The sequence below is a fragment of the Pituophis catenifer genome, unplaced genomic scaffold, assembly GCF_029215685.1.
Source record: "Pituophis catenifer annectens isolate HBS135680 unplaced genomic scaffold, rPitCat1.0.hap2 SCAF_2, whole genome shotgun sequence".
Classification (NCBI taxonomy): Eukaryota; Metazoa; Chordata; class Lepidosauria; order Squamata; family Colubridae; genus Pituophis; species Pituophis catenifer.
Genome location: NW_027256882.1, coordinates 58399358 through 58410662, shown reverse-complemented (window position 1 = coordinate 58410662; position 11305 = coordinate 58399358). Strand labels below are relative to the sequence as shown.

The 11305-nt window shown below is 36.3% G+C and overlaps 1 protein-coding gene across 1 annotated transcript in view; it reads left to right on the top strand.

Annotated features, from left to right (window-relative positions):
* Nucleotides 1–8054: 8054 nt before the first annotated feature.
* The window catches only part of CNTN3 (contactin 3), a 126401-nt gene continuing 123150 nt past the window's right edge, over nucleotides 8055–11305 (top strand). Inside the window, exon 1 of the mRNA XM_070933563.1 lies at nucleotides 8055–8109. Coding sequence (XP_070789664.1) covers nucleotides 8055–8109 — 55 coding nt within the window. The remainder of the gene's footprint in view (nucleotides 8110–11305) is intronic.

Here is an 11305-nt window from a genome sequence, read left to right as displayed (position 1 = left end):
AATATTACTTTAGGTTTGGAAGCATTACAGTCATAAATTGAGGTCTACCAGCAGGGGTGAAATCTACTTTCCTTCCCTACCGGTTCAGAAGTGTGCATACTGACTGAGTAGTTGCTGGCTGTAAATCCTTCCCATTTCAAACCTTTTTACAATGAAGAAATGGAAAAAGAGATGGGAGAGAAAAAAGGGGATATTTTTGGTGTTTTTCTTAAATTCACTTTTCTTAGATTCACTCAGTTTCATGGTATTGTCTCAGGACAACAACCCTCTGCAACTTCCCTGCTATTTGTAATCTATTAGATGGAATGAACATTAATGCAACCATCTATACTTGTAGGCTGCAGTCCTAAATATACATTTATTAAACAAGAGGCAATACAGTATTTACTTTTAATGGAGGCTTTTGTTGGAATCTGACATAAAACTAAGACTTTAGTAAGATTTCTTGGATTGCTACTGGATATGCGGAATACCCACTTATGTCTAGAAAAAAATATTGTATGCATGTTTAACTGACTAATGCATTATAATAATTGTGAGTGTTATAACCTGTAACTTATTTTTAGAAAAGATACACAATTGTGTTGACTTCAGTCTGGTTTCTACAATGTAGGCTTTGTAATCTGAAAACTATGGAAACAATTTTCAAAAAGGAAACCAACGTGAGTTTGGTCTGACTTCATAAAGGTCAAAGAAAGATAATTTCATTTTAAGTTTTACTTTCATGTTAGGTCAGAGGTCCAGGGAGTATGTATCTCTCTGAGAGAAAGAGCAAAGATTTTTATCCCATGGCTTTTATCCTCTACAAATCCAACTAGCTTTTTTTTTTTTTTTTGGTCAAAATGCCTCTTGTCCAGAGTTCTGAGAGTTAAAGTCGCCCAGTCTTAAAGTTGCCAAGGTTGGAGACCCCTGGTCTAGGACACTTTTAGGAGATTGCCATACATAAGCTATAAGAGAAGATATGTGTCAGAAAAATCATTTTATAAAGTATTTGAAAAACTACTGGTAACCAATTACCTTAAGCCCTGAACAATTACCATCAAAGAAGGAATTATTATTTATTTATTATTACCACTATCGCAAATCTGAACAATTAGTTTTAAATCATCATTTACTGTTATGTGAACGAGCCTGCAAATTTCAGAGGTGGTGGGGAGTTGTTTGTCTTCTCCTTTCTCTTCTACTGTATATATGAGCATAACATGCCTTTTTTCCCATGTACAGGAGAAAGAGAGAAGTTTTTGCCGCAGGTAATGATTTAAATATTACGTATTTAGATCACAGGAAGATGTATTCCCATAGGGATGTTTAACATGTGGTCGAAAATTTTGTTTAGTAACTATAAGATAATTGCTTAATTAAGCACACAACCAAGGGGAAGGGATCACATGTGCCGAGGTTCCTTTTAATATCTGGATCAAAATGGCAGCTGTTTCAAAATCTGGCACTTTGAAGAGAAGTTCCTCTTCAATTAATTGCATTATTTTTCCATTCATTTCATTAGTCAAAACTGAAAAAAAAAACTTCAAAGTTTCACACATCCCCAAGACTTAAATTCTTGATCAGACTCATGATAATGGCATTTTGTCTGGACCCGAACTGCAGGAACCAAAGTTATATAGTACAAGTACATAGGAATGTTGGGCTGGCAATTGTACAAGTATACAGTTTTTCAAATACATTTAAAAAATTAGGGTATTTTGCAGGTAAAACTAGAGGAAGAGGTATACTTATCAATCCTGCAAATATTTTTTTGACATTTTGGGAGTCAAATAGATCTTTTGTCCCAGTGAATCTCATTATTATAAGTATGTGGCAAGTCATTTTTAACAGAGGGGGAACATACTTGGAAGAAGTTAAATAGAATTGTAGTCCTCTGTTGAATGTCAGTGTAAGACAAAGATAATGGCCAACTTAAAAAGTCTTCCATCCTTGGATATTCACTGCTTTGAATAATTCAAGGAGAATCTTTGCACTGTAGTATTACCTATAATTGTAGCTCCAAAATCTAACAAAACAGGAGGATGAACAGCTGGTGACTCTGGGCAGCTTATAATTAGATGGAAGCATAAAAAGGAAAGGAACTAAAAGCAAAGCACAACAAACACCCAGAATCTAAAAAAAACAAAAAAAACAACCCCAGAATAATTAAATAATTTAAGCCAGCCATTGAATAGACCACACAGATATCTTTCATTCTGGCCAGTTTCATCTCACAATTTGGATCAGTGTCTGGGAAAAGGGTTATGGTCTCAGGGCTTTTAAAAGGTCAGTAGATTCGGAGCTGCCTGAATTTGGTAAGGCGTGGTATGCCATAGACGGTGCTAGAAGGCATATTTTCTGGATCCTGCTAGGTGGTTTTTCTTTTCTTTTTCTTTTTCTAAAAGCGATCTGAAGCATGCTCTACCCTGCCAGATCTCATGAGATGAGCAGAGATAATTGGAGACAGCTGGTCCCACAAATAATTTAGCCGTGTGCCATGTATTTCTCCCAGATGTCTGTAGAAAGCAATACAACTACAAATATGTTGTGAGGACTCAGGAAATCTACCTCATGGCAGCTATTTTTATTATTTGCAATTTCCCTTATGTGATTACTTTGCGAAATTAATCCTAAGATTAGAATAGCTTGATTAAGTTTGTTGAAGGGATTATGCAGTGTGGCTGAACCATGGCTTCATTGAAAATATTTTAGGGAGACCACTGTACTCCTTTTATATTTTTAATAAAAAAAGATTTGAATGCATACCTGGATGATTTTCATTTTGCAGGCTGAGTACTACTAAATGCAATCTTATTATGAATATTATGTTTGGAGTCATTCACTGTGGGTTCAAGTAATAGAGGGTTTTTTTTTTTAATTCTAAGATTAGATGTTTTATGAGCAGCAAACAGTTTATCAGCCAGACAATGATTTTAGTTGCTAGATATTTTCTTGAGCCCTTTTAATATCTAGCACTAGGAAAGAGCTTCAAATTTGCCACACTAAAATATAAAATTAACAATTAATTAGAATTACTTTTTTTCTATATGGTAGGACATTAAATTAGAAAAAGTTGCATAAATTGTTTTATAAAATTAATACTGAATATAGATGCAAACCATCATGAAATATTTTGGTTTTTATACCTTCTAAGTGTCTTGATGAATTTGCACTAAAAGTAGGGCTTCTCTTCGGATCAACATCTGTCACAAATAAAACATTGAAATGTATTATCAATAGGTTTTATTTCAATTAAATATGAGGATGAAAAGCCTAACATATCACAGTATTTTCCTGTATCTTGTACCATAAGATTTTTGTAGTATTTGTTCCCAAATTATGTTCAATCTGAGAACATTCTGGGTTTGCAAGAGTCAGATTGCAGTCATATTTGCATTTCAACCTGCTTTAGGCAATTGCCTGATTATATTAACCATATTTCTAATGAATATTACTAATATACTGCATTTGACATTCAAATTAATGTACAACCTGAACTCATCCATCCAGTCCCAAAGGATGTACTTTCTTTCCATCTTTGAAGTAAATATTTTATTTTTCTCCACAAAACCATTTTCCCTCTTACTATCATTCTCTTACTGTGCCTCAGTAAGAATTAGTCCAACAGAATCACTGCCCTCATGTGGCTGGTATTGCTGCTTGTGTTTTCGTGTCAGAAGCAATGAAGCACTTCTGGGTTGAAAGGATTAGATGGTGACATCACCATTGCCCAGTTGAGGGTTCTTTCATGTCCCCATTAATTGCCCACCAAAGTGGTACTTATTTATCTACTTGTGATTACTTGCTTTCAAACGGTTGGTGGGCAGGAGCTGGAATGAAGGCTATCTAACCATATGAGTCACCAAGGTTTACCGCAGAACTAGCATTACATGCTGCTGTTGTTGAGGAGTGAAGAGGGTGAAAAGAAAAGGGATTTTATTCATTCTCTCTTGCCTACCTTCCCACCCCCACTGTTAGCTAACAGCAGTGCTCCACCTTCCCAACTCTTATCACCCTTGTTGCACCTCCCTTATTTCTATGTTTTTTTAGAGAAAACTACCATCACCCTTAGAAGTATTCATGATTGACCTCCATGTACAAATGGCTTGTCCCATACTTGCCCTTTCTTATAGCTCCTACAAAGTCAGACAATACAAATAGCATAAGGAAAAGTTAAATTAATTCATGCATTCTCAGCCCAATCTTGTGCATGTTTGCAAATAGTATTACTTGGTAAATAGATACTTATTACCAAGTAAAGTAAAAACAATCTAAATAATCTCATCCTTTGGCCATGGATTATTTTATTTTTCATTAGGATCCAGTCCCGATTCATAGTTTTATTTAGGCATCATTATTTGTTCAGTTTCAGTGTTGCCCAAATCCAAGTGTTTGGTTTGTTTGTTCTTGAATTCTTTTTTTCTTTTTTCTTTTTTGTGAAGCATTACTGCATCAAATTGTTATTCTTAGGTCTCATCATGTTTATAAACCTCCAAATGATCCTCTTTGTTTTCAGTGAATATTCTTTTGTTTTAGTTCCATTTCCTTATAAAATTAATCAATTACAACTTGATTAACCCATTTTGCTTTCTTCTTCATCTCAGTTCAAAGTACAAGAAAGTGCAGTTTCAGATCATTCTCATTAACTAGGGCCCACTACTTCTTTTAGTTGTAGCTTAATTGTACCTCCTACTCATTTAATGACTGAATCATACTGATTAATTCCTAACTGATATTATTATGGTTCTTCAGACTGTGTCAGATTGTTTTTAATGGTCTTTTGTTTTATATCATTCTCCTACAAAGTTAGAGAAGATAATTAGCATTTCTTATAGTAGACAAGCAATGAGTAAAATGTCACATGAATTCTAACAATGTTCTTCAAGTTCTATCTTGTTGGCATGGCTGCTCTTTTCAATTTTCTGAATTTCCCTCATATGTTTGATATTGTTCCCTGATCTGCATCAACAAAAATAAGCTGCTTTATGGATTGTATTTTTTGTATCCTGTTTATCCTATATATAGTTTATTTTGATATTTATATTGCCCACCTACTAAGGTCCTCATATTCATGTTATTCATAGTGCATGTTGAAAATAAATAGAATATAGAAAACTGTGCTGCACCAGTCAATTTCTTCTGTAAATCCAAGATTTTCTATTTGTCTGTTTTTTGGATTTCAGGCGCTAATAGATAATCCTGTGCCCTTTTTTATACTTGCATTTTGCATCTTTTGCAAATTGTTCTTACTAAAATGGTCTTTGGTACAGTTGTTGGCTTTGCTTTTCCAGAGCTGTCTTCAGTTTTCCATAACTTCTCTGAAGGTCCAGCATTCAGTCTTAAATCACAATCAGCATAGTTTGCATACATGATGTTTCAATTTCAAATTGAGTTTGATTTTAAAATTCAACAAAGGTAGATAGGTAGGTAGTAGGTAGGTAGGTAGGATTTCATAATGTGAATGCCAAGACAGAAAAGGCTTTAGGCCCTAGGACCGTGATGGTGAACCTATGGCACGTGTGCCACAGCTGGCACGTGAGCTGTCACCAGAGCTCAACTGCACTGCACATGCCCACGCATGCCTCTCGCCGGCCAGCTGATTTTTAGGATGTGCAGGGGGTGGGGGCATGTGGGAGATGTGGGCACATGCGGAGGGGGTTGCGGGCGCATGCATGGGGGTGGGGGCACACACATGCCCGGGGTGGGGGAGCGCATGGGGTGCAGCACGTGTGTTCTGGAAATGCAGAAAAAGGTCCGTTTCCAGTCTCCGGAGGGCCTTCAGAGCCTGGGGGAGGCCATTTTTTCCCTCCCAGAGGCTCAAGGAAAGCCTCTGGAGCCTGGGGAGTGCGAACCCCCCCCTCCAGTCGTTGTGCGTGTTGCTAAAATTTTTGAATCCCACCCCTCGCACGTTTGCATGGGGGGCAAGGGGGCGCATGGGATGTCATGTGCGCATGCATGGGGGTTGTGTGTGCGTGCATGGGGGTGGACATTGCATTATGGGTGCTGGCATACATGCTCACTGTCTCGTGCACACGTGCGCTTTTGGCACACAAAGAGAAAAAGGTTAACCATCACTGCCCTAGGACTTCCCAGGTGTAGCTCCCTAGATGACTGAATCCATGATATACCCACTCTGTTGGATCTGGTGGGACAGGATGAAATTGGGAAGAGAAGGTCCTTCCAGTAATCCTCTAACAGTCCCATAACTCCATGTCATGTACAGTCATGGCCGTAAATGTTGGCACCCCTGAAATTTTTCTAGAAAATGAAGTATTTCTCACAGAAAAGTATTGCAGTAACACATGTTTTGCTATACACATGTTTATTCCCTTTGTGTGTATTGAAACAAAACCAAAAAAGGGAGGAAAAAAAGCAAATTGGACATAATGTCACACAAAACTCCAAAAATGTGCTGGACAAAATCATTGGCACCCTTTCAAAATTGTGGATAAATAAGATTGTTTCAAGCATGTGATGCTCCTTTAAACTCACCTGGGGCAAGTAACAAGTGTGGGCAATATAAAACTCAAACCTGAAAGCAGATAAAAAGGAGAGAAGTTCACTTAGTCTTTGCATTGTGTGTCTGTGTGTGCCACACTAAGCATAGACAACAGAAAGAGGAGAAGAGAACTGTCTGAGGACTTGAGAACCAAAATTGTGGAAAACTATCACCAATCTCAAGGTTACAAGTCCATCTCCAGAGATCTAGATTTGCCTTTGTCCACAGTGGACAACATTATCAAGAAGTTTGCAACCCATGGCACTGTAGCTAATCTCCCTGGGCGTGGACGGAAGAGAAAAATTGATGAAAGGTGCCAACACAGGATAGTCCGGATGGTGGATAAGCAGCCCCAAACAAGTTCCTAAGCAATTCAAGCTGTCCTGCAGGCTCAGGGAGCATCAGTGTCAGCGCGAACTATCCGTCGACATTTAAATGAAATGAAACGCTATGGCAGGAGACCCAGGAGGACCCCACTGCTGACACAGAGACATAAAAAAGCAAGACTACAGTTTGCCAACATGTACTTGAGTAAGCCAAAATCCTTCTGGGCAAATATCTTATGGACAGATGAGACCAAGATAGAGCTTTTTGGTAAAGCACATCATTCTACTGTTTACTGCAAACGGAATGAGGCCTACAAAGAAAAGAACAAAGAACCTACAGTGAAATATGGCGGAGGTTCACTGATATTTTGGGGTTGTTTTGCTGCCTCTGGCACTGGGTGCCTTGAATGTGTGTAAGGCATCATGAAATCTGAGGATTACCAACAGATTTTGGGTTGCACTGTAGAGCCCAGTGTCAGAAAGCTGGGTTTGCGTCGGAGATCTTGGGTCTTCCAGCAGGACAATGACCCCAAACATATGTCAAAAAGCACCTAGAAATGGATGACAACAAAGCGCTGGAGAGTTCTGAAGTGGCCAGCAATGAATCCAGATCTCAATCCCATTGAACACCTGTGGAGAGATCTTAAAATTGCTGTTGGGAAGAGGCGCCCTTCCAATAAGAGAGACTTGGAGCAGTTTGCAAAGGAAGAGTGGTCCAGAATTCTGGGTGAGAGGTGTAAGAAGCTTATTGATGGTTATTGGAAGCGACTGATTTCAGTTATTTATTCCAAAGGGTGTGCAACCAAATATTAAGTAAAGGGTGCCAATGATTTTGTCCAGCCCATTTTTGGAGTTTTGTGTGACATTATGTCCAATTTGCTTTTTTCCCTCCCTTTTTTGGTTTTGTTCCAATACACACAAAGGGAATAAATATGTGTATAGCAAAACATGTGTTACTGTAATACATTTCTGTGAGGAATACTTCATTTTCTGGAAAAATTTCAGGGGTGCCAACATTTACGGCCATGACTATAGGTTATTGTAGTCTAAATTTTAGGATCTTAACAGGGAATATTCTTCATTTATCTATAATATTTAATAGTACATTTAATATACATTTTTTCATTCTTTACTGTGACTCTGGCAAATAAAATATTTTTGTATTCATGTTTTAACAGATTAAGGATTTTGTGTGGACAAATACGTGTACATTTGAGGCTGGACAACAACCAACCTCATAGTCAGATATGTTATTCCCATGGAAACAGATGTTTCTGCTTTTCTCTGTTGGCTGCTTTGGAGGTAAGGATATATGCTAATCATGTTTTTCCAATGAAATTATTAAAATAATAAAACTAAGGTCTATAGCCTAATAAAATGTGCATGGTAACAATAAATATTAATGTGTTATTAAACTAGGTTAATCATTTAGATTTCAGAAGACTGGGAGCAAATGTGTGTGGTTCAGAGACTCTTTAAAGTACCACTGAATAAATGGTGGAAATATGACATCAGGATATGAATGTAAGACGAGATGCTGTAATATAAACAGTGACTGACATATATTTCCTTAAATCAGAGTAATCCTTGCAATAAGGCTACCATTGGTCACTTAATGGACAAATAAAATTTTAAGCAATATTTATTTATTTATTTATTTATTTATTTATTTATTTATTTATTTATTTATTTATTCATTATTTATCTGTCTGTCTATCTATCTATCTATCTATCTATCTATCTATCTATCTATCAAATTTGGAGACCATCCATCTCATGCTCAAATGGAGACAAATCCTTAATATTCATATTTATCCCATGACTCAACTTACTTCATTCTTTACCAATCTTATTCTAAGTATTTAATAATAATACTCTTAATTTAAATTAATTAACAATATCAATTTATTTATATTATGAAAAAGGCGGTTCTTCTGCAATAGCTTCCTATTACCAGGTTTTTCTGCATTTTCCTTTCATAACTGCTTTAGATACACATAACCCCTTGAAAATGTATGTCTGAAATATGACCCATTGGTGTTCTTTCTACATCTAATCCTATTTTATATTGAAACCCAAATTTTAAGAAAAAATACTTCAAAAACCTCTTCACTGATTTTAGTGAAGTTTGGAAGTCCAGGAATCTGTACTTTCAATTTCTTTTAATTGCACATACATTAAAAGTACTCAAGCCTTTAATCATTTGAAACTCTGAAAAACTGAGCAACTTTCAGATAGCTTGCCTTTTCACAATTACTAATATATATCTATTATTCATCTGATAGAACATTGCTTTTAATATTGTACATAAGTAGTTTGATATGAGAGGGTTATACTCTCATTGCTTGTTTTTATATTTCCATATATGGAAATTGAGACATCTGCTAACAATTTACTGCCAATCAAAATATGCATCTCATTCCACTTTTTCCCATCATTACATTTAAACATGTTTTTAACTATAGTTCTATACTATTACTTACATTATTCAGGACGGTTTATTGTATAAATTTACTCTAACTTTATACTTCACTCACAAAAATGTTAAAATGAACCAAGTGAAGGAATAATTTAAATAAATTCCCTATCAAAGCTGAAGGAAACCTTCCTCTTGAGGCTAATTATTTTGTATATTTAACCAGTAGGTTTTACTCATTCCAACTATCAGTTGCTCTTTCCTGTCATGTTTTTTTATCTCAAAAGAAGGACAAAGTTCTGATAGTTAATTTTGAATATCTTGAAAGTCCTCAAGTTTTTGGACATCAAACTATAAGAGCAAAACTGACTTTGAAAAGCAGCTGACTGTTTAAAAGCTGGAAGACATGATTGTAATGCAGCTCCAATTTTTAAATATATATTCTTGACGTACTGAGTACACATTAAAAAAGGGCAGAGTCCAGGTCCCTCCAAATAAACAAAGCCATCTATCAGGATCTAGATCTGAAACAGATCTTCTCTGTTATAGTCCCAGCCCTCTTGAATGATATCCCATCAGAGATCCATATCTGAAAATCTTTGAAAACTGAGCTCCTTCTCCAAGGCTTAGGGAGAGAGGCGAGAGTGATTTTTGAACCCCTATTGTTGTTTTGCAGAGGAGTGGGGCAGTAGTGGGTTTCAATTTACTTTGCTACCAGTTTGTGCATGCGACGCTTCTGCGCATGCAGAGAAGCGTCCGGGCAAATGGGTGGAGCCTCCTGCCGCTGCTGCTACCAGTTTGCCCGTCCCAGGTTGAACCAATAGCAACCCACCACTGGAGTGGGGCTTTCATTGATGATCTTTCTCCTTTTGTCTTATTGTTCTCATCTTTACAAAGTAACTCACTCAGAGTCATAAGGGTCAGGAGACTTCTAAATTTAATAACATAAATAAAATGTCTTTCTGTCTTCACCCATAATAGATATAATTTCATAAGTCTGTTTTCTTGTAGCTCTTTTAAAAACCAACAAACTGTGATGAAGACATTTCTTATAAAACTACTCAAATGAAGAAAGAAACATGTTTATTGATAATAATAGAAAACTGATAATAGTCTTTAGGCCAAATCTTAGGTGATGTCATAAAACAACAGTTTGTAATTCTGTAAAAAATGTCTTAACATATTTTGTAATCTGAAAGACATTCCAGAAGTTTTCCCAAATGCTGCCAAGCAAGCATAGGAATAAAACAGTAGATATTATAATTTACTGTACATAAAACACATTTACAATATTCTTGCCATTCAAGTATGGAGGATCATTAATTATAATGAGAAATAACCAAACTTCCTACAAACTGTGCAATCTAAGCAGTTTTCTTAGGGTTGATAGAAGGGTTGTCATTTAGGTTCAGTAATTTGTTTAGACTACAGTTTTCAATTGGATATTAATCTTGTTTTTAATCATTAGGCACTCTCTTTTATGTAAATACAGGCAGTGTATAAATGTCCCTCTTGTAATAAATCATATTTTAGTTTACCAACAACATGTAAATTATTTATAATTATTTACAAACTTATAAACTTCAACTTTTCTAAGTTAAAACCTATATACCGTATTTTTTGGAGTATAAGACACACCGGAGTATAAGACACACTTTAGTTTATGGGTAGGAAAATAAGAAAAAAGCTGATTGGCAGGTAGATGGTCTCCCATACCCCCAATCAGCTATCAGTGAATTTTAGCAACAGGTTCCTTGGTTGTGAGCTCTGTGCCTTGCTTTTTTTTTTTTTTTGTGCTTTTTTTTGCTTTTTTTTCTGCCTCTGAAACTTTTGAAACTCTGTTTCAGAAAAAACTCTTTCCTGCCTCTGAAAGCCTCCGAAACAGAACTTCAGAAAGAAAGCCTCTGAAGCTCTGTTTGGGAGCTTCTTTTCTGAAGCTTCGTTTCTGATGCTTTATTCAGCCTCTGAAACCTCCGTTTGAGAAGATGGGCGGGGCTACATTCAGAATATAAGACGCACCCAGATTTTCACCGTCTTTTTTTGGGGGGGAAAATCTTATACTCCAAAAAATACAGTATTCAA